The 24208-nt window shown below is 36.5% G+C and overlaps 1 protein-coding gene and 2 long non-coding RNA genes across 6 annotated transcripts in view; 2 read left to right on the plus strand and 1 right to left on the minus strand.

Moving 5' to 3' along the window:
• Window positions 1-218: 218 nt before the first annotated feature.
• Window positions 219-6346, plus strand: LOC144305231 (uncharacterized). Its single transcript, XR_013372287.1, has 3 exons — window positions 219-686; window positions 4847-5370; window positions 6152-6346. It is a non-coding gene; the product is annotated as an uncharacterized LOC144305231 (long non-coding RNA).
• Window positions 3938-24208, minus strand: part of LOC144305229 (uncharacterized) — a 46534-nt gene continuing 26263 nt past the window's right edge. For 3 of the 4 annotated variants that reach the window (XR_013372285.1, XR_013372283.1, XR_013372284.1), the window contains 2 exons: window positions 5669-5841; window positions 3938-5095 (listed from right to left, as the gene is read on the minus strand). This is a non-coding gene — a long non-coding RNA (uncharacterized LOC144305229). Of the gene's footprint in view, window positions 5096-5668; window positions 5842-12846; window positions 12936-24208 lie in introns of all 4 variants that reach the window. The other variant, XR_013372286.1, reaches the window with a different exon arrangement.
• Window positions 15275-24208, plus strand: part of IGSF11 (immunoglobulin superfamily member 11) — a 182379-nt gene continuing 173445 nt past the window's right edge. Inside the window, exon 1 of the mRNA XM_077883916.1 lies at window positions 15275-15336. Coding sequence (XP_077740042.1) covers window positions 15288-15336 — 49 coding nt within the window. The 5' untranslated portion in view covers window positions 15275-15287. The remainder of the gene's footprint in view (window positions 15337-24208) is intronic.

A 24208-nucleotide genomic window follows, 5' to 3' on the forward strand; every position in this document is an offset into this window, starting at 1 on the left:
GCTTCCGGTGAGCGGAAGGTGATGGCCGCGTGCGTCGAGGCCCCGCGCGCTGGGACCCGGTGCCGCAGAGCCGACCCCCCGCGGGTCGAGGTTCCCCGCGGGTGCGTGAAACGGGGTTGCCCAGGGAGCTAGCGGCGGAGGCCGCCGGCCAATCAGGTCCCCGCCTCGGGCCTGCAGCGCTGCTAGCTCCCCCCCACCCCCGATGTAGCAGGTGGGCCAGCCCTGTGGATTGTTCTGTTTTTTTCTCCTTTTCCTTTTTCTTTTTTTTTTTTTTTTAACTTTATTTGTTCATGAGAGACGCAGAAAGAGAGGCAGAGAGAGAAGCAGGCTCCGCGCAGGAGCCCAACGCGGGACTGGATCCCGGGTCTCCAGGGTCACGCCCTGGGCCGAAGGCGGCGCTAACCGCTGAGCCACCCGGGCTGCCCCCCCCCTTTTTTTTTTTTTTTTTTTTTAAGAAGCCATTTAAAAAAATCCTGCCTGTAGCAGCAGTGCCCATGGTGTTTTCAGGGGCCCCAGGAAGAGCTAAGTCCTCCTAACGCACCTGTCAGCGAGACCGCGGTCAGGTGGCGCCTTCCTCGCCATCAGCGTGTGGGCTGGGGAGATGCGCTCCCCCGCCGCGTGCTCACCACCTCGCAGCCCTGCGCGCCCACTGCCGCGGGACCACCCCGCTCTGGCTCCAGGGACAGGTGAGCAGCTGATTGCTCCCCTTTGGGGGAAGAGCTGGCTTGGCTCTTGGGAACTTGGGGCTGTGCAAGCCCTAAGGTGTGTGTGTGTCTGTTTTGTTTTCTGTTCTCTCCTCCCTCCCTGTTTTACCCGAATTACGCATCCATGGCTGGAAGTCTACAGGGAAGGTCGGAGATCCGGTGAGAATGAGTCTTTCAAGCACTCCATGTAATGGACTTAGAGCAGAATGGAGGAAGGTTAGGGTTAGGACCTAGGGTCCCAGGAAAAAAAAAAAGTATAAGAAAGGTGGGGGAAGATGGGAAAAGGAATATCTAACACGTGGGAAATTTGAAACCTGATGGTGGCCGCTGTGGTCTGGCTTTTGAGATGTGACCGCCCCTTTCTGAAAGAAGCTTTAGGAACCCACTTGAGGCCTGCATGCCCCTTCCTTTCAAGAGGAGGGCAGTTCAGAGGTGGTGATTGATGAGACATTTGTCTGACCCTTCAAAGCCTGGAGTCTCTGAGGCAAGCCAACCGTTGGTAATAGAATACCAGATACGCCTTTTTTTTTTTTTTTTTTTTAAGATTTTATTTATTTATTCATGAGCGAGGCAGAGACACAGGCAGAGGGAGAAGCAGGCTCCATGCAGGGAGCCCAAGGTGGGACTCGATCCCGGGTCTCCAGGATCAGGCCCTGGGCCGAAGACGGTGCTAAACCACTGAGCCACCAGGGCTGCCCCGGATTCGCCTTTAATTGCATTCAATAATTAGAGGTAACACTTAAGATCCAAACACAGATAGCTAAAAAAGCAAAACAAAACAAAACCAAACCCCACAGCTGTGATCAAGAGAGGAGAGGGAGAGAGTGATGCCATACTTAGGAGCCAAAAGGAGAACCTAGGTACACCGAAGTAAAATCAGTTCTGTAACAGTTCCCAGAACATAGTAGGTGCTCAAGATGTGTTTGCTGAGTATAAACGTATGAAGCATCTGCCTCAGTTATTTATCTAAGAATGTGTAGAGCAAATAGACTTTGCCTTTGTAGTAAAATAGGGTTGATGGGCTATGGTTTACAATTTCAAAGGAGCAGTAGTTTTGTAGAATTTTTCTATTTATGAATTTGAATTCCATGGCTGTAGAAAAGTAAGAAAAACAAACATAAAAAAATCAAATAAAATTGCCCAAACACCTTTATTAATATTTAAATGTATATTCTCCTAGAATTTCCCCCACTCACATCTATATGTCTAATAGCTATAGTTATGTGTGTATTTGACAAAAGAGAATCAAACTGCGTTTGTTCGGTAAACTGCATTTTTTCATTTAATACCGTGGTATAAATTTCTTCTTTGTCAATAAATGTAATCTAAATTAAAGGACACTGGCTTTTGGAGTTAGACCAAATTTGTTCTGATTCTGTACCTGTCACTCACTGGCTTGGGCAAATCTCATTATTTCTCTGAACCTCAATTTTCTCATCTTCAGATGAAAATGGGAATAGTATAATAGCTTTCAGAGTCCTTATGACAAATGAGATAATATATATGATTAGTTCATATGTGCTTTATAAAGAGTAGCTATTTTAAAATTCATATGTAATCTATTATATGAATTTATTTTGTTGCTTTTAACAGTGCTGCATTGACCATCATCGTACAGACATTTTACAAGCTTGTCATGTTTTTCTCCTAAAGATGAATTTTTAGTTGTAGAATTGCTTAGCTAAGAAAGTGTGCTCATTCTGGTCCTTGGAAAGTACTGTATTTTAAAATGCCTTTCAGAAAAGTTGAGCCATTCTATGGCTCCACTGGTCCTATATGAGAGTGCTATTTCCCTATACCAACACCATTTCTGAATATATTTTTATTTTTGTCTGGCTAAGTGAAAGTATCTTTTAAAATTTGTATTCTTTTTATATGTTTAATGGCTGTTTGTTTTTGGTAAATGCCCTTGTCATGCCTTTGTCCTTTCCTTGCTGATTTGTGAGAGCTTTAATATATATTAAAAATCTTATTTTTTTATTATATAAATTGCAAATAAAGTTTCCTGGCTTATTTGCTGTGTAGAAGTTTTATTTTTTTTATTTTATTTTTTTAACAAATGTGTTTTGAAACAAGCCACGCACTATTTTCAAACTAATTTTTTTTTTTAATTTTTTATGGTCACACACAAAGAGAGAGAGAAGCAGGCTCCATGCACCAGGAGCCCGATGCAGGATTTGATCCCGGGTCTCCAGGACCGCACCCTGGGCCGAAAGCAGGCGCCAAACCACTGCGCCACCCAGGGATCCCGAAGTTTTATTTTTTAATTTTTATGAAGTTATATTCATTTTTTTCTGTGTGTGTGTGTTTTTAAAGATTTTGTTTATTTGACAGCACAGGCAGTGGGGAAGCAGGGAGCCCAATGTGGGCCTCTGTCCTGAGCTGAGGGCAGGTGCTTAGCTGACTGAGCCATCCAGGTGCCCCTGTAGTTTTTATCTTTGGGTCATGTTTACAAAGACCTTCCTTATCTCTTCAGATTGCATAAATGTACCCTACCTGTATTTCCTTTTAGTACTTTTCAGTATGTGTGTATCCTCCCCCCTTTTTTTAAGTAAAGTGCTCAAAACTTAAGTGTGAAGCTTGATGAATTTTTAGGTGTATCCATCCACACATACACCACCCAGATCAAGAGATAGACTGTTCCCAGTGCTCTAGCAGGTTTCCCCATGCCCCTACCCAGTGAATACCCTTCTCAAAGTTAAGTGCTGTTCTGATCTGTTTTTCACTATCTTAGTTTTTCTGGCTTTTGAACATCATACGGTATAACTCTTGTTCTGGCCTCTTATATAGTTATGAGACTCAGCCTTATTCGTACATGTAGTAGTAGATATTATTCATGGTTGCTGAGCATTATTCCGTTGTATGATTATACCATAAACTGTTGATCAATTCTGATGTTATTGACATTGTTTATAGCTTGAAACTATGAAGAACTTCTTGTGTGTGTGTCTTTTGGAGGACATAAGTGCTTATTTCTCTGGAATATACTAGACTATAGGTTCCTAAGTCATAAGATAGATTTCTATTTGGCTTTAGTAAATACTGCTAGATACTTTCCCAAAATGGTGGTACCGATTTACACTCTCACTAGCAATGCATAAATGAGTTCAGTTTGCTTTGCATTTTTGCCTTTTACTGTTGGCTGTTCTAGTTTGTTGCTTCTTATTGGAGGTTTCATTTGTATTACCCTTATGACTAATCCTGTTGAGCCCTTTTACAGATATTTACTGGCATTTGGATATCCTGTTTTACAAAGTGCCTAGTCACATCTTTTTTTTTTTTTTAAGATTGTATTTATTTATTTATGAGAGACACAGAGAGGTAGAGACAAAGGCAGAGGGAGAAGCTGGCTCCCCGCAAGGAGCCCAATGTGGGACTCGATCCCGGATCCCGGGATCACGCCCTGAGCTGAAGGCAGACGCTCAACTACTGAGCCACCCAGGTGTCCCTTGCCCAGTTTTATATCAGATTGTTTGTCTTACTGATTTGTAGGACTTTTTTTTTCTAGATTTTATTTATTCGAGAGAGAGAACAAGAGAGAGGATGTGAGCAAGGGGGAGGGGCAGAGGGAAAGGGAGAAGCAGACTCCCACTGATCAGGAAGTCTGATGTGGGACTTGATCTCAGGACCCTGGGATCATGAAGACAGACTTTTAACTGGCTGAGCCACCCAGGTGCCCTGTAGGACTTCTTTACATAGCATGCTTGTATGTATGTGTTTGTATGTACGTGTGTATTTTTTAAACACTAAAGCGTTAAGCTTTCTTTTTTATTTATATATATTTTTTATTGGAGTTCGATTTGCCAACATATAGCATAACACCCATAACACCACTCATCCCGTCTGTATTTTATTTTGGTAGATGGTTTGTGATAGAAATCTAACTTCACCTTATTTGTAAAAGGTTAACTAGATATTGCAGTGCCTTTTTAAAAACAAAAAAACAAAAAACAAAAACAAAAACAAAAAAACCTCATACACATTAAGCAGTCACTCCTCATTATCTCGTCCCCATAGTCCCTTGAAACCACAAATCTGCTGTTTCATGAATTTGCCTCTTGTGGATATTTTAAATAAATAGAATCATATAAATATGGTATTTGGTGACTGGGCTTTGAATTACTTAGCACGTGTTTTTTCAGGTTCATCTATATTAGCTGGATGTGGCGAGTCGGGGCCAGCCTGGGTGCAGGGCCAGGGTGCTCTGCTCGGCCGCTCTGTGGGCTGACCCTCCGCACCCCCGTGCAGCCCCCAGCAGCATCCACGCCCTTCCAGGCTGGGGCAGGTCCGGGAAGGGCCTCGGAGATGGAGTCGGCTCTTGAGGCAAGCTTCTCTCCAGCGGGGCGGTGGGAAGATTGATGGGGAGTACATCGAGATCCGGTTATGGAACACTGCAGGACAAGAGCGACTTAGAGCATGGTACAGCACTATTACAGAAATGCACAGGCTGTTGTCTTCGTGTATGATATGACCACGTGGCTCGTTCTTATAGCCTGCCGACTTGGCTAGAAGAATGCAAACAACATTCGCCAGCCAGTGACATACCACAATTCTCGTTGGAAAGAAATGTGACTTGAGAAGTGCCATTCAAGGACCTTCAGACTTGGCACAAAAATTTGCTGACACACACAGTATGCCTTTGAAACCTCTGCGAAAAACCCCAATGGTAATGACCATGTGGAAGCTGTATTTATGAGCCAAGGTCATAAACTTAAGAGCCACAAACCACTGATGCTTAGTCAACCCCCTGATAATGGAATTATTCTGAAACCTGAACCAAACCTTGCAATGACATGCTGGTGCGAAGTAACAGTCTTTATTATACTCTCTAATTTTGACTAAAGAAATACTTTTGAAATATGACAGTGATAAGTCATAAGATTTAATCTCAAATATAATGGGTCATCCCGACATTTTACTATTTATCATTGTCATGCTAATTTTTGTATCTTGTATCTACTTACTTGAGTTTGTCATTGTGACAACACAGGGCAAAAGTTGGCTTTCACGTGAGGTTGAAAATGAAGCAAAGGTAGGATGAATCAGAACCATCTTCCCGTTGAGAGCCCAGTGAAGGAGGCTTCAAATGAGAGCATGATGGTATTTTAGGAGTAAATGACCGTTCAATCATGTGTTCCTGGGATAGAAAAAAAATAAAAGGGTTTAGGACATATCGGCAAGGTATGTCCTTTGAATGGGAAACATTCTCAATAGGACAAAACTGGTATTTGCCTCTCCCTAAAGTTCTTTCTTTGTATTATTGATGTATTTAATTGCATTATTATTGGTACATTTTAGAGCCAAGACAATTTTTAGTTCCAGTGGGAGGAGAAGGCATAGAATGTTTTCTGGTTCTCAGTGCATAAAGAATGACTTCCAGTGATTCAACATGCTTGATATTTCTTTTTTTTTTAATGCTTGATATTTCTAATCAATATATCAATCAGATCTACAGAAGTCGGGATGCCTGGGTGGCTCAGCGGTTGAGCGTCTACCTTCGCCTCAGTCCGTGATCCTGGAGACGTGGGATTGAGTCCCACATCGGGCTCCCTGCATGGAGCCTGCTTCTCCCTCTGCCTATGTCTCTGCCTCTCCCTGTGTGTGTCTCTCATGAATAAATGAATGGAATCTTAAAAAAAAAATCTACAGAAGTCATTATTTTTAGAAAAAATAACAAGTTTTATTTAGTAAGTTTTCTTACTAAATTCTATTAAAATATGCAAAATAGGTCTGACTTTAAATGAAGTGACATAATAAGGTGCTTTATATTTTATTTGGTATCTTTAATGAAAAACCAATTGAAAGCATTGGAAGAGTTGTAATTGGGGTGAAAATAGGTAAATGTGATTCCTGGCTACCACAGGAGATATATAAAAAAATTTTATATATTTATAAAAAATATAAATTTTTATATTTCTGTAACTTCAAGCTGTGTATCTGGAATAGTATCTCTTGCTCTCCCCCCCACAGTCAGTCAACTCAATGACTGAAGGTTGAATTAACAAATCTACTTCTATTTGGATTGTAGCTCTGAAGGCATACCTCTAATTGCTAGGAGTCTACATATATTTCTGTAATAGTATTGTGTTGCAACACACCAGTTTTTAAAATCTTTAAATTTTATGGTCACAACAAGCTATTCCCCCTCGGAATGAAAAATAAATATATTGAGAAATACCTGTCTCTCTTAGTAATGTAAAGAATAGTACAAGAAGTTTCTTACCTGAAAAACATTTATTTTGAATTTTAGACTTTGCACATAGAAAATAGTAAGCTTGCATACAAAGCTATTACACGAATGGAATGTAAGCCATGAACTCTAACTGATGTGTGCACATTGACTAATTCTGATAGATTGCTGCCCTTGATAATTTTAGAGGTAATTAAGCCAAGAGATGGTTATACTTACAATATTTTCAGAATGTAGGAAATCAAATGTGTAATCTAATCTAGTTTAAGATTTTTATTTAATATTATGGCGGTCCTAACTGAATAATTATAAAAACAAGATAATGCTATTAAATGAACTAACTGAAAGAAATAATTATTCAGTTTTAAATATTAGAGCTTAAGGAAAAACAAGTTGGCTTTATCTGTGTTTAGGGAGATTAATCCATTTTTCTTAATGCTAAAATTAAAAATGGTTTTAAATTGTTGATTTGTTAACTATTTTTATAGTAAAAACAATGACAACTATGCTAATTGTGGTGGGTGTAACAGTTTTTTAAAGAAGGGAATCTGTTTATTGCTTTTAAAACATTTTCTAAAGTATGGGAAGAAAGTTTACAAACTTTCTCAGCACATTTACGTTTTTAAGTGCTGTTAATGGTTAAAAATATTTTTTAACTTTATTTCTTTTTATAAGAACTTAATATAAGTATCTGTTACAGTTCTGTAAAAGAACTTATTTTTTCACTTAAATATTTATTAATTTTAAAATATTTATATCGTTTGTAATGATTTACTGTTTTGATTTTTTCTACATGTTTTTATTTTTTAAAAAAGCATATTTATCAGTTGAATGGGGTAGAGGTTTCAGATCTTTTCCAAAATATTTATAGAACACTTCATTGTTGAGAAATCACTTCCAGCATGGTGGCTATAAAACAAATAATTCTAAGTTTTTAAAGCACAAGTCACACATTTTGTAACTCCTGTGTGAATTTATTTTAACTATGACATTTAATTGAAAACATCAGATATGTTTTGGAAAAGTCTTAATTTGAGAACAACTGAAGGAAGCTAATCCAGAATCTATACGTAGTTAGCTGTTAATGATGATGCTTCATTGACGGTATATTGCTAATATATTTTCTCATGAAATCTAAAGTTAAATAATTTCATTGTGGAATAGTGTCACTGTAACATTTCCATTATGAAGTTCAATAAACCAGCTTTGCCATAAAAAAGTCTCATCTATATTATAGCATGCTTGAATAATATTCCACTATAATGTATATAACATGTTTATCCATTCTTCTGTTGATGGACATTTGTATTGTTTTCACCTTTGGCTATTGTGAATATGTACACTTATCCAGGTATTTGAGTACTCATTTTTTAAGTTTTGGGGATATATATGTAGTAATGAATTACTGAATCGAGGCATTTCTGTGCTTAACTTTTAAGGCACTACTAGACTGTTTTGCCCAGCAACTACACCATCTTATATTATCATCAGTGATGTATGAGGGTTTCAAATTCTCTATGTTCTTACCAATACTTGCTGTCTTCCATATTTGGTCTATACTAAATGTGAAGTGGTATCTTCTCATGGTTTTGATGCCTTAAGGACTAAGGGTATTGAGCATCTTTTTCTTTGTTTGTTGGACACTTTTATATTTCTTTGAAGAAATATCTATTCAAGGCATTTGCCCATTTTCAAATTGAGTAATTTGTCTTTTGGAGATCGTCAGAATTCTTTATACATTTGGATGCTAAACCATTATCAGATATATGATTTGTAAATATAATCTCCCATGCTATCTTTACTTTGATAGTGTCCTTTGATGCACAGAGTTTTAAATTTTGATGAACTCCAGTTTATCTGTTCTGTTTCTTTTGTTGTTTGTGCTTCTGGTGTCTCATTTAAGAAACCATTATTTGGGCAGCCCTGGTGGCACAGCGGTTTATAGCCGCCTGCAGCCCAGGGAGTGATCCTGGAGACCTCGGATCGAGTCCCACGTCAGGCTCCCTGCATGGAGCCTGCTTCTCCCTCTGCCTGTGTCTCTATCCCTCTCTCTCTCTGTCTCTCATGAACAAATAAATAAAATCTTAAAAAAAAACATTATCTAATCCAAGGTTGTGAAGATTTAGACCTTTGTTTCATTCAGAGAGTTTTATAGCCTTAGCTATTATATTTATGTGTTTGATATATTTTAAATTAATTCTTGTATGTGGTATGAGGTAGGTCCAACTGCAGTTCTTTGCATGGGGATATTCAATTGTCTCAATACCATTTGCTGAAAATTCTTTTTTCCCTATCCAGTTGGCCATTACCATTAGTTTGCTAGAGTTGCCATTTCAAAATACCACAGTCTGGGTGACTTAAAACATCAGGCGTTAATTTTCTTACCTTTCTAGAGGCCAGAAGTCTAAGATCAAGGTTTTATCAGGTTTGGGTTCTTTATTTCTCTCTCTCTTTGGAGTAAGGGAATGCATTGTAAATGAAATTGTTTCTTAATTTTGTTTTTTTCTATTGTTCATTGGTAGTATATAGAAATGCAGCTCATTTTTGTGAGTTAATCTATTCTGCAACTTTGCTAAACTCCCTATTTCTAATAGTTTTTTTTTTCTGGATTTTATTTTTAAAGATTTTATTTAATTATTCATAAAAGAGAGTCAGAGGCACAGACAGAGGGAAATTCTGACTCCTCACAGGAATCCTGATGTGGGACTTGATCCCCAGACCAGGATCATGCCCTGAGCCAAAGGCCAGATGCTCAACCACTTGAGCCACCCAGGGCTTTTTTTCTGGATTTTAAAGGGTTTTCTATATACAGGATCATGTCGTTTGTGAAAAGAGATGGTTTTATTTTTCTCTTCCAATTTGATGTATTATTATTATTATTATTAGCCTATTTATGCTTAATGGAACTTCCAGGACAATGGTGAATAGAAGTGGGGAGAGTGGGCATTCTTGTCTTTCTTCTGATCATAAGGGGATGACTTTCACTATTGAGTATGATACGGACTTTTCACCAAAACTCTATCATATTGAGGAAGTGCCCTCTATTCCTTGTTTTCTGAGTTGTTGTTGTTGTTGTTTTAAATCAGGAAAGGGTATTGGAATTTGAAAATTCCTTTTATATATCAGTTGAAGTGATTATGTTTTTGTTCTCCCTCATTCTATTAATGTGATGTATTACATTGATTCATTTTTGTATTGTAAAACACTTTTACATTCCTGGAATAAATCCTGTATTTGGTCAGAGATTGTGATGCATTTAATATGTTTCTGGACTCAATCAGCTAGTATTTTGTTGAGGATTTTTACATCTATATTCATAAGAGATAATAGTTTGTAGTTTTCTTGTTATTGTCTAGGTATCAGGGTAATGCTGGCTTATAGAATGAGTTACAAAGTGTTCCTCCTCTTTCATTCTTTGAAAGAATTTGAGAAGGCTTTGTGTTAATTTTTTTGTAAATGGTTGTTGGTAGAATTCATCAGTGAAGTCACCTGTTACTAGATTTAAAAAAAAAATTGGGGGGGGGTTTCGATTACTGATTCAACCTGTTTATGTGTTACAGGTCTGTTGAGATTTTTTTTCTATTTCTTCTTCTTTTTTTAAATAGATTTTTATTCATTTATTCATGAGAGACAGAGACAGAGAGAGAGGCAGAGACACAGGCAGAGGAAGAAGCAGGCTCCATGCAGAGAGCCCCATGTGGGACTTGATCCCAGGGACTCCAGGATCACACCCTGGGCTGAAGGCTGATGCTTAACCGCTGAGCTGCCCAGGCATCCCTTCTGTTTCTTCTTGAGGCTTCTTTGGTCGCCTATTTCTAGGAATTTGTCCTTTTCATATAGGTTGTCTTTTTTTTTTTTTTCTGTACAGTTGCTCATAGCATTCTCTTTATAAGCCTTTTTACTTCTGTAAGATTGGTAGTAATGTCCTCACTTTCATTTCTGGCCTTAGTTACCACTTCTTTCTCTCTTTTTTGTCAGTCTAGCTAAAGGTTTGTCAGTTTTGTTGATTTTTTTCGAAGGACCAACTTTTGTTGATCCTCTCTATTGTTTTCCTATATTCTATTTAATTTATCTCTGCTCTATTTTTTAGAATAGAATTTTCTTTCATCTTCTTTTTTTAAAAATTTTTATTTATTTATGATAGTCACACAGAGAGAGAGAGAATGACAGAGAGAGGCAGACACATAGGCAGAGGGAGAAGCAGGCTCCATGTACCGGGAGCCCGACGTGGGATTCGATTCCGGGTCTCCAGGATCGTGCCCTGGGCCAAAGGCAGGCGCCAAACTGCTGCGCCACCCAGGGATCCCTCTTTAATCTTCTAAATTAGGGTTTAGTTTGTTCTTCTCCTTAAAGATCTTTAAGATGTAAAGTTACAGATTTGAGATCTTTCATATTTTAATTTTATTTATTTTTAAAGATTTTATTTATTGATTCATGAGTGACACACAGAGAGAGGCAGAGACATAGGTAGAGGGAGAATCAGGCTCCCTGCCAGGATCCCGATGCAGGACTCAATCTCAGGACCCTGAGACCACGACCTGAGCCAAAGGCAAATGTTCAACCACTGAGCCACCCAGGTGCTCCTCTTTCTTCTTTTTTAATGTAGGAATTTATAGCTATAAATTTTTTTCTGAGCCTTTTGTTTGCTGCATCCCCTGTAAGTTGGTGTATTATATTTTTATTTTCATCTGTCTTGAGGTATTTTCATCCATCTTAAAGCATTACATTTCTCTTGAAATTTCTTCTTTGACCTGTTGGTTATTTAAAAGTGTGCTGTTTAATTTCCTAATATTTGTGAAGTTTTCAGTTTTTCTTCTGTTATTGACATATAGCTTCATTCCACTGTGTTCAGATAAGTTATTTGTATGATTTAAATCTTTTAGAATTTAATAAGACTTGATTTGGGTCCTAATATATGGTCTATGTTGGAGAATGTTCCATGAGAAGAATGTCTATCTGATGTTTTTTGTTGGGGTGTTCTTTATATGTCTCTTAGGTCTAGTTGGTTTATAGTGTTGTTCAAGTCCTGTATTTTCTTATCTTCTGTCTAGATATTTGATCCATTGGACACCTATGTCAGTTCTTTAGGTAACCCTCAGACAAAACACAAACAATTCTTTTAGAACAAGGTATACTCTGCTCCCTCTTCGTATAGGAGACAATGATCCCATACTGTGAGCATGGACTGCTATCTTCAAAACTGCTGCTGAGTTGAGAAGCAGAGAGCAAGAACAAGTAAAAATGTTGCACTGGCCTCCAACTGTTTGCTGGTTGCCTCCTTGTTTCAGCATTCACTTGATTGCTCTTGCCTTTGTCTATTTTCCAGAATCCTGAAAATGTTGACTGGCAGTTTTTACTCATTTTTAAATAGTTTTTGTGGAAGGATGAACCCCTGGAGCTACCTACTCTGCCACTTTCACTGACATTACTCCATTACTTCCCCTCTTAAACTTTTGAAAATGGCAACTTGTATATGCACATGAGATGTCTAGCTTTTTTTTTTCCAAAGATTTATTCATTCATTCATGAGAGACACAGAGAGAGAGGCAGAGACCCAGGCAGAGGGAGAAGCATGGTCCATGCCCGATGTGGGACTCGATCCCAGGTCTCCAGGATCATGACCTGGGCTGAAGGCAGCGCTAAACTACTAAGCCACCAGAGCTGCCCTGTCTAGCTTTTTTTTTATTTTTTATTTTTTTTAAGAATTGGAAAATATGTCAATACTAAGCCCCCAATTCCACATATCAGCAATTGCCTGGTGAGTCGTGGTTGCCCAGTTCAGGCATGACATACAGTCTTCATTTTCCCTGCACTTTCCCTCCTGCTCCTTAACCGTTTAAGTCATCTGATTAGTTCCTCCACCCATTTTAATTTTCAATCTCTTTAGTATTACTAGTGATTACAAGCCTAGGCCTTGGGCCGTATAGAACTGGATTTGAATGTTGTCCTTACCATTTAAAGGCTGTGTGTCCTTAGAAAAGTGATCTGTCCTCTGTGATCTTTGGTGTCTTCATTTGTAAAATGAGGAGAAACGTAATTACCTGAGTTATGAGATAAGTAAATGATATAATATTTATGAAGAATTCAGCCCAATGCCTAATATTCAGCAAGTAAATATAGTTGTCATGAGTTTTAATGTAAATGTATTAAAGTCATTTTTTATGTCCCTTGGTAATGTGGAATGTTTCTCTTGTTGAGTATATTTGTTTAAAAATATTTATTCTCATGTAATTTATGAATTTTGTTGTGAATTGGATCTTTTTTCCTAATATATTTTCTAAATAGCTAATGGTGATATGTAAGAAAGATAATCCTGTTTCTCTCTTCTCCTGCCATCTTTTTTATTTTCTTATTAAATTAAATAGATTTTCAGATTGGTTTCATTTTTCTTGATAGACAATTATAATGATAATTTTCCTCTACTTTTATAATATTTATACTCTAATTCTTTTTTTTCTAATATTGAATAGAACAATGTTTAATAATTATGAAGATTACAGATGTCATTTTATTCCTGAATATAATGAGAATGTCCCGTTAAGTGCAATGCTTAATTTTAGTTTCTGATGTATGAATAAGAATATATTACAGAATAATTTCTATGATAAGTTTCTTTTTTTTTTTTTTTTTTTTTTTTTATATAAGTTTCTATTTCTATTTTACAAAAGGTTTTAATTGGCTTTTGAATTTTATAAAATAATTTGTAGAATCTATTGAAATAATCATATGATTTTATTCATTTTATTCATGTAATTACATCTATAGATTTTTTTTTTTAGATTTTTAAATGTGAAATCAGTAATCCATTCCTAGAATAGACCTTTACTTGGTCATTCTATGTTTGTCTTTTAATACAATTCTGGGATCAGTTGCTAATATTTTATTTACTCCATAATCTAATTGTGGAGTATTTTTAACATTCTAAAAAGAAATCCTGTATACATTAGTAGTCATTCCCCATTCTTCCCCCTCACCCCAAGCCTGGGTAATCACCATTATATTTTTGGTATCTATGGATTTGCCTATTTCTGACATTCCACAAAGATGGAATCATACAATATAATCTATGTCTTTCACTTAGCATAATGTTTTCAAGGCTTATCAATGTTGTGGCGTGTATCAGTATTTCATTTTCTATTTAGTATCATATAATTTTTATTATTTGGGTATACCACATGTTTATCCATTCTTCAGTTGATGTAAATTCACATTATTTCTACTTTTTGGCTATTATGAATAATGTAGCTATGAACATTTGTGTACAAGTTTTAATGTGTATAAATAGTTTAATTTCTGTTTGCTATATACCTGGTGTGAAATTGCTGGGTCATATGATAACTCTCTGTAATCTTTTGAGGACCACCAAAACTATTTTCCAAAATTGCTTCACAATTTTACATTCCCACAAGCAGTATAGGAGGATTCTAATTTCTACACATCCTCATCAACACTTATTATTATGTATTTATTATTTCAGCCTTATTAGTGGGTATGAAGTCTTGTATCTTTGTGGATTTGACTTTCATTTCTCTGATGGCTACTGATGTTGAATATTTTTTTTTGATGTTGAATATTTTTTAATGTGTTCATTGGCCATTTATATATTTTCTTTGGAGAAATCTATTCAGATTTTTTGCTCATTTTAAATTGGGTTGCTTGCCTATTTATTATTGAGTGGTAAGAATTCTTTATATGTTCTAGATATAAATCCCATATAAAATATATGATTTGCAAATATTTTCTCCTATGTTATGTGTTGTCTTTTTGTTCCCTTGATGGTATCCTTTGACATACAGAAGTATTAAATTTAATGACCTTCCATGGCCTGTGCTTTTATTCTCATATTTAAGAAAACATTAATCCTAGATCTCAAAGATTTAGATCTATAGATGAAAACCTGGAAATGCCATCTTCTAAGTGAAGAGAGTTCATGTGTCTGTGGTTTCCTAATCTGCAAAGAGCTGGTAACATTTAACTCCTTACTGATTTTGGCAGAGAAGCCATAGTTTACTAAAAAAGATTGGATGAGTGTGCTACTGTTTTGATAACTAGTTGAAATTGTTACAAATGACTTACTACAAGGAGTAAAACAGGAGAGAAGGAAGAAGGTCAGAGCTCCTGCATGGTGCTCCCATCCCATTAGGTGATCTCATATAAACCTAACTGGGTTAGCTTCAGATAAACCTTTTTTAAAAAAATGTTGCTGTGTAACTAAATAGTCTAATGAAATAGTTCCCATTCGAATGCTTTGTACTCAAATCATGTGTCCAAAGAGATCTTATTAAAAGCAACTATTTTTAAATTTTAAAATAATGGGATTTGTCTATTATAATGTTATCACAACATAGAATTTCTTTCTTCTTTTCCTCACCTCTCTAAGGTAAGAAGAGGAGATGTTTCTGGTGGGACTTATGCTCTGGTGGGGCTACTTTTCTAGTAGGGGTGAGTTACTTAATAGTAGATTTTAAAACTATTTGTAGTTATTATCTCTGATGACCTAGCTGAAAGAAGGGCCTTTTATGATACTGACCTCTTCTCACACCCTCCTACATTTTTATGGTACTAACCTCTTCTTACATTCTCCCATTTCTCAATCCTGGGAAAAAATATTTTTTTAATTTCAAAAATATTTGTTGAGCATTTGCTATGTGTCAGGCAAGGAGGATGCAAAAGGAAATAAGACAGATACAGTTTTTAATGTGAAGAATTTCACATCCTAGAAGGGATCTCTGATAAGAAAACAAGCAACTATAATACAATGTGTTAAGAGCAATGGCAGGAGAAGTACAAACAGGTATTGGTGCATGTAAATGAGACACTTGAATCAAAGTTGAGGGGAGGGGAACAGTGACATAAAAGTATAAAAGTAGTGTAGTGTATAGTCAGTTTATTGTTGTAAGACCTTTGGAGTGCTAGAGTCTAGCTGCAGGTGCAACATCTATGAATTACGTTAGACAAATTTCTTAATCTTTACTGCCTTCAGTTTTCTCATATTTGAAATAAGGACAATAATAATACTCATTGAGTTTCTATGAAAATAAATGAATTAAAATAAAGTGCTTAGCATAGTGCCATAGTAAACAATAAAAATGAAACTCATGATTCTGAGAGGGGTATTTTTCTGAAGGGTTATTAAGAGTTAAGAAGTAAATGGAGTGGTCAATGTCAGAGGAATATTTCAGGCAGAGAAAAGAGCATGTTGCATGCCTGGAGGCAGAACAGATCATGGAGAGTTTGAATAACTAAATAAAATTCATTATGCTGTAATACTGAGTAGGAGGGAGCTGGAGAAAAAAATAAATGAAATAGGAGAGATAGACAGGGGCCAATCAGAGATATGTTTGGTCTTTATGCTGAGAGTATGCAGAATTGAGAGGAGGACTAAAATAGTGGAGTAAGAGGACCCTAAGCTCACCCCTTCCCATGGATGCAGCTAGATAATACTCACATTCCTGTAAAGAACCCAGATAATGACCCAAAGACTTACTGAACAAACTCCACAACTAAAGTAGAGAAGACACCACATTGAAGAGGGTAGGAAAGGTGGAGATGTGAGGGAGAGCTATTTATCCATCTCAGAGCATGTCCTAGAGGGAATTCTCCAGGAACAAAGGAACTGGTAAGTATTATATCCCTCCCCTGCTCCACAGTATAACCAGCAGGGCACTGACATTCACTACCTCACTTTTCTTTTTTTATTTTTATTTTTTTACTACCTCACTTTCTTATGCCAAGCCCTACCCCCCACACTTCTGCAGATCCACCCCTTCTGGGCATGTTTGCCTCAGTCTGAGTACTGCAGGTGCTTTTTCCCAGAAGACTGTGCAAACCTTGCCAATGCTGCATGTCTTGATGTGCACATTTTATGTGGCCTTGGTCCTAGTGGTGGTGATGAAGTCTCATTTTGCAAGCATATCAGAGCTCACCTTGTTAAAACTGCATGCCCCATGCTGGCAAGGGACTGAACACTGTCCACAAGAGGCAAAGAGAACCTCTGCAGATAACTGGGTTGAAGGAAAAAGTGGCCAAGAAACAACAGCTGGGCACATACCATGCACATAGGAGACACCCCTGAAGCATCAGGTTCTGGTGAACAGGGAATGCTGCATTTTGGGCCATTACAGGGCATCTTCTTCATAAAGCCATTACTTTTAAGAGCAGGAGACTGAGCTGATACCCCTAATACACAGAAACAAAGAGAACTCGACAGAATGAGACAGAAATGTGTCTCAAAAGAAGGAACAGGACAAAACCACAGCAAGTGACCTAAGTGAAAGGGATGTAAGCAAGATGTCTGATAGAGAATTTAAAGTTATGATTGTACAGATACTCACTAGACTTAAGAAAAAAGGGGAGAACCTTAGTGAGACCCTTAACAAAGACATATAATACATAAAAAAACCAATAAGAGATGAAGAATACAATACATGAAATAAAAAATATACTAGATGGCATAAATAGCAGGCTAGAGGAAGCAGAAGAATGACTTACAGACTTGGAAGACAGAATAATGGAGAGTAATCAAGCTGAGCAGGTGAGAGAAAAAAATTATGCAAAATGGGAATAAACTTTGGGAACTCAGTGACTCCAACTCCATCAAATGTTATAATATTTACATTTTAGGGATCCTAGAAGGAGAAAGAGAAAAGGTGGCAGAAAATTTATTTGAAGAAATAATAGCTGAAAAGTTCCTAATTTAGGGAGGAAAACAGATACCCAAATACAAGAGGCACAGAGAGCCTCCAACAAAACCAACCCAAAGAGGTCCATACAAAGACATGTAGTGATTAAAATGGCAAAAAGTAGTGATAAAGAGAATTTTAAAAGCAGCAAGAGAAAAGAAGACAATCACATACAAGGGAAACTCCATAAGGCTATCAGCAGATTTCTCAGCACAAACTTTACAAGCTAGAAGGGAGTAGAATGATATATTCAAAGTGCTGAAAGGAAACGGTCTGCAGCCAAGAATACTCTGTCCAGCAATGCTATCATTCAGAATAAAAGGAGAGTTCGTTTCCTAGACAAACAAGCTAAAGAGTTCATGACTACTAAACCAACCCTACAAGAAATGTTAAAGAGGACTCCAAGTGGAAGGAAAGACCACAAATAAGAGTAAGGAAAAGTAGGAGGCACAAAAGCAGTAAAAGTAAGTGTATCTGTACAAATAAGTCAAAAGGCTCATAAAGTAAAAAGATGTGAACTATGATACTGTATACCAAAAATGTGAGTAAAGAAATGTGCTCAAACTTAAGCAGCCATCAAGTTAATGTAGATTGCTATATGCAGAAGATGTTATATACAAACCTAATGGTAATCACAAATCAAAAACCAATAATAGATATGCAAAAAATAGAGAAAGGAATCCAACCAAGTATATCACTAAAGAAAGTGCAAACTGAGAGAAGAGAGTAGGAGAAGAAAGAATCCGAGAAGAACTACAAAAACAACTAAAAAACAAGTAACAAAATGGCAATAAATACATACTTACCAGTAATTACTTTAAATATAAATGAACTAAAGCCTCCAATCAAAGACATAGGGTCATAAAATGGATTAAAAAACAAAACTTATCTATATACTGCCTACAAGAGACTCATTTCAGACCTAGATACACTTATAGATTGAAAGTGAGGGGATAGAGAAACATTTGTCATGCAAATGGATGTCAAAAAAAGCTGGGGTAGTAATACTTAATTTAAAAAAATGCCTTTAAAACAAAGACTGTAACAAGAGACAGAGAAGGACACTATACAATAATAAAGAGGACAATCCAGTAGGAAGATATAACAATTATAAATATTTATGCACCAAACATGATAGTACCTAAATACATAAAACAAGTAATAAAAAAATAAAGGAACTAATCAATAGTAATATAATAATAGTAGGGGACTTTAATTCCACTATGTCAATGGTCAGATGATCCAAACAGAAAATCTACAAGGAAACAAAATCTGAATGTCTTCTTTGGAGAAATGTCTGTTCATGTGTTCTGCCCAATTTAAATTGGATTATTTGGGGTTTTTTTAGTGTTGAGTTGTATAAGTTTTTTACGTATTTTGGACACCTTTATTGGTTATGGTATTTGCAAATATCTTCTCCAATTCCATAGCTTGTCTTTTAATTGTTGGTTGTTCCCTGCTGTGCTGAAGCTTTTTATCTTGATGAAGTCCCAATAGTTCATTTTTGCTTGGTTCCCTTACCTCAAGAGACATACCTAGAAAGATGTTGCTGATGTCACTGTCAGAGAAACTACTGCTTGTCCTCTCTTCTAGGCTTTTTATGGTTTCATGTCTCATATTTAGGTCCTTAATCCATTTTGAGTTTATTTTTGTCTGTGGTGTAAGAAAGTGGTCTGGTTTTATTGAGCAAAACCTGTTGCTGTACAGTTTTCCCAACACTATTTGTTGAAGAGACTGTTTTTTCCCCCCATTGGTTATTCTTTCCTGCTTTGTCAAATATTAGTTGACCATATAGTTGTGAGTCAAATTCTGGGTCCTGCATTCTGTTACATTGATCTATGTGTCTGTTTTTGTGCCAGTACCATACTGTCTTGATGATTACAACTTTATAATACTGCTTGAAGTCCAGAATTGTGAAGCCTGTCGCTTCTTTGTTTATATTTATTTGTTTATTTGAGAGGGAGAGAGAGAGAGTGGGGGGGGGGCAGAGGGAAAGAATCTCAGACTCCCTGATGAGCGGGGAACTCAACTCAGGACTCCATATCATGACACTTAGATCATTACCTGAGCCAAAACCAAGAGTTGAGTGCTCAACTGACTGAGCCACCAGTTGTCCCCCTTTCCTTTTTCAACATTACCTGAGCTATTCAGGGTCTTTTCTGGTTCTGTACAAATTTTAGAATTTTTTTTTCTAGCTCTGTGAGAAATGCTGGCATTATTTTGATAAGAATTGCATTGACTGTGTAGTGCTCTGGGTGGTATAGACATTTTAATAATACTTGCTCTTCTAATCTGTAAGCATGGAATGTTTTTCCTTTTCCTTGTGTCTTCTTCAATTTCATTAAGTGTTCTACAGCTTTCAGAGTACAGATCTTTTACCTCTTAGGTTAGTTTTTTCTTAGGTGTCTTATGGTTTTTGGTGCCATTGTAAATGGGATTGATTTCTTGATTTCTCTTTCTGCTGTTTCATTGTTAGTGTATAGAAATGCAACAGATTTCTTTTTTCTTTTTTTTTAAATTTAAAGGCAATTAATTAACACATAGTGTGTTGTTAATTTCAGAGGTAGAGTTCAGTGATTTTTCTGTCTTACATAATACCCAGTGCTCATTACATCACAGCAACAGATTTCTGTATGTTGATTTTTATATCCTGTGACTTCGCTGAATTCATGTGTCAGTTCTAGCCAATTTTTATGGAGTCTTTTGAATTTTCTACAGAGTATCATGTCATCTGTGAAGAGTGAAAGTTTGATTTCTTCCTTGCCATTTCAGATACTTTCATTTATTTTTATTTGATTTCCGAGGTCAGGACTTCCAGTACTATGTTGAACAACAGTCTACTAAACATTTTTTAAGAAGTTAATACTCATTCTTCTCAAATTTTCCCAAAAAATAGAAGAGGAAGGAAAACTTCCAAATTCATTTTATGAGGCCATATTACACTGATACCAAACCAGATAAAGATACCACAAAAAAGAGAACCAATATTTCTGATTAATATGGCTGCAAAAGTCCTCAACAAAATATTGGAAAACAGGGGTGCCTGGGTAGCTCAGTCAGTTAAGAGTCTCACTCTTGATTTTGGCTCAGATCATGGTCTCAGGGTTTTGAGATTGAGCCTCACATCAGGCTCCATGCCCAAAGTGGATTAAGAGATTAAGATTCTCTCTCTCCTTCTTCCTCTGCACCCCTCCCCCCACCAGTGTCCTCCCCATCTAAAATATATATACATTGACAAACATATTCCAACAACACATTTAAAAAATTGTTTACCACAATAAAGTGAGATTTATTCCTGGGATACAAAGGTAGTTCAATATTCACAAATCAATCAACATGATACATCCCATCAATAAAAAAGAAAGGATAAAAACTATATGGTCATTTCAATAGATGCAGAAAAAGTATTTGATAATATACAACATTCACACATGATAAAAACCCTCAATAAAGTAGGCTTGGAGGAACCATACCTCAACATCATAAAGGCCATATATGAAAAACCTACAGCTAACATCATACTCAATGGGAAAAAATCTGAGAGCTTTTCTCTTAAGGTCAGGAATGGGACAAGGATGTCCATTCTCGCCACTTTTATCTAACATAGTACTGGAAGCCCTAGCCATAGCAATCAGACAACAAATGAAATAATAGGCATCCAAATCTGCAAGGAAGAAGTCAAACTCACTCTTTGAAGATGACATGATAATATAGAAAACCATAAAGATTCCACCAGATAATTACTAGAACTGATAAATTAATTCTGTGAAGTTACAGGATACAAAATCAATGTGCAGAAATCCATTGCATTTCTATACACTAATAATGAAGCCGAAGAAAGAGAAATTAAGAAAAAAATCCCATTTACAATTATACCAAAAATAATAAAATACCTAGGAATAAACTTAACCAAAGAGGTGAAAGACCTGTACTCTGATAACTGTAAAACATTAATGAAAGAAATTGAAGAAGACACAAAGAAATGGAAAGACATTCTGTTCTCATAGATTGGAAGAATATTGTTAAAATGTCTATACTACCCAATATAGTCTACATACTTAATGTATGGAGAGCATTTTCCACAGAGTTAGAACAAACAATCCCTGAATGCCAAAGCAACCTTAAAAAAGAAAAAACTGGGGTATTACAATTCTAGATTTCAAGTTATATTACAAAGCTGTAGTAATCAAAATTCAAAATTGATGAAAACCTAAATATGAGATAGGAAACCATCAAAATCCTAGAGGAAAACACAGGCAGTAACCTCTTTGACCCTTGCTGTAGCATCTTCTTACTAGACCTGTTGCCATAGGCAAGAGAAACAAAAGGAAAAATGAACTACTGGGATATCATCAAGATAAAAAGCTTCTGTACAGCATGGAACAACCAACAAAACTGAACAGCAGCCTATGGAATGGGAGAAGGTATTTGCAAATGACATATCTGATAAAGGGTTAGTATCTGAAATCTATAAAGAACTTAACCGAACTCAACACCCCAAAACCAAATAATCCAGCTAAGAAATGGGCAGAGGACATGAATAGACATTTTTCCACAAAAGACATGCAGAGGGCTAACAGACACATAAAAAGATGGTCAACCTCACTCATCATCGGAGAAATACAAATCAAAATCATAATGCAATGTCATTTCACACCTGTCAGAATGACTAAAATGAACAACACAGGAAACAAGTGTTGGCAAGCATGTGGAGAAAACGGAACCCTCATGCAGTGTTAGTGGGAATGCAAACTGGTGCAACCAAGGTGGAAGACAGTATGGAGGTTCCTCAAAAAATTAAAAATAAAACTACCATATGATCCATTAATCACACTACTTTGCACTTGCCCAAAGAATATGAAAACACTAATTTGAAAAGATACATGTACTCCTATGTTTATTGCAGCATTGTTTACAACCTAAATTATGGAAGCAGCCTATGTCCATCAATAGATGAATGGATAAAGAAGGTGTGGTACAATGTGCAAAGATATATGTACAATGAAATATTATTCAGCCATGAAAAGACTGAAATCTTGCCATTTGCAGCAACATGTATGGATCTAGAGAGTGTAATGTTAAGCAAAATAAGGTAATCAGGCAAGACAAATACCATATGATTTCACTCATATGTGGAATTTTAAAAACAAAATAGCAAAGAAAGGGGAAAAAAAGAGCAACCAAAAAGCAAAGAGATAGTCGAGAGGAGGTGGAGGGGGGAAAATGGGTGAAATAGGTGAAGGGGATTAAGAGTATGTTCATCTTGATGAGTATGGAGTAATATATAGAACAGTTAAATCACTATATTGTACACCTGAAACTAATATAACACTGTATGCTAACTACACTGAAATTTAAATAAAAGAACACATAGAGTCATGAAAGGGTTTCTTGCAAGGTACTGACATGACCATATTTGCATTTTAGATCATTCTTGTTGTAACTGAAAAAATAGATTGAAGGAATTGCCCAGAGGTGGGAAGACTAATAAAACTGTATTATCAAGACTTCCATTTATAAAATGGCCAAGGAAAGATGGCGCTACACTCTTCTCCTAGAAATTAATGCAAGAAGAACAAGAAATAAAAACGCAAATTCAGTCTTTGAAAAAAATTAGATGATATCTATATCCCCGAACCACAATATATAAGAAAGGATTGCTGAGAGTAATTATGGTCAAAAGGAGTCTGAACAGATATGGAAAGATACTGCTTGCATCTGCATATTTTAGCCAAAATCAGCAGGGGGAAAAAATCCCCAAACATTTTCTATATTTGGAATAATGGGAATGTGCCAGTGGGAGCATCCCTAGACAAATGAGAAGCAGTATCAATCAGTAAGTGAATGGAGAGTCACACTGATAAGCCATATCTAGGCATTTTATTTTATAGGTGAGATAAGGTGGAGGAAAGAGATTTTACTGGTAAAATAAAAAGAGAGTAGAGAAAAGAGATGCTGCACTGGGGGCACCCTAGAGTTACTGATCATTGTTGACGAACGAGAAGTAAAAGCGAAGAAAACCTACACATATAACCCTGTACCATAAGGAACATTATTATGAACCAGGAAGAATTTCTGATAATCTAGAACATAGTCTTGGCTCCTTTCTCTTATACACCTTCTACCAATAGTGACCATAGGAAGAACTCAGCTCATTAAAATATGAGCAGTAATTCCAAAAGGAATCAGCATGGGATCATATAAATATATTCCCCCCCCCAAAAAAAGGAGGAAAGAAATAATAAACAAGCAAAATAAATGGAGAAAGAAAACTGTCATTAGAAAAAGGGTCACAATGGATCAGACAAAAATTTTGACCAAGCATGTTGTCATGAATTAAAGGATAAAATGAAACAATAGCAAATTTCAATTGTGCATCGTGCATTCTCCCTATAAATTAAAACTCAAAACAGAAAGCTCCAAGATCTCAGCAAAGATACACTGAGACCAGAAGGAATTGAGTAATGAACTGAGGAAAGAAATAAGAAAGTATTACAGAAATGAAACTAGCCCAAAGGAGATGAGACATAATACTTTGGAGACAAGGAGGCTAGGGAGAATTAAGAAAAGTAAGAAAAATGAAACACACACACAATGTAAAAGCCTTGGGAACAAAAATAACTGATAGTAAA

The sequence above is a fragment of the Canis aureus genome, chromosome 35, assembly GCF_053574225.1.
Source record: "Canis aureus isolate CA01 chromosome 35, VMU_Caureus_v.1.0, whole genome shotgun sequence".
NCBI classification, from domain to species: Eukaryota; Metazoa; Chordata; class Mammalia; order Carnivora; family Canidae; genus Canis; species Canis aureus.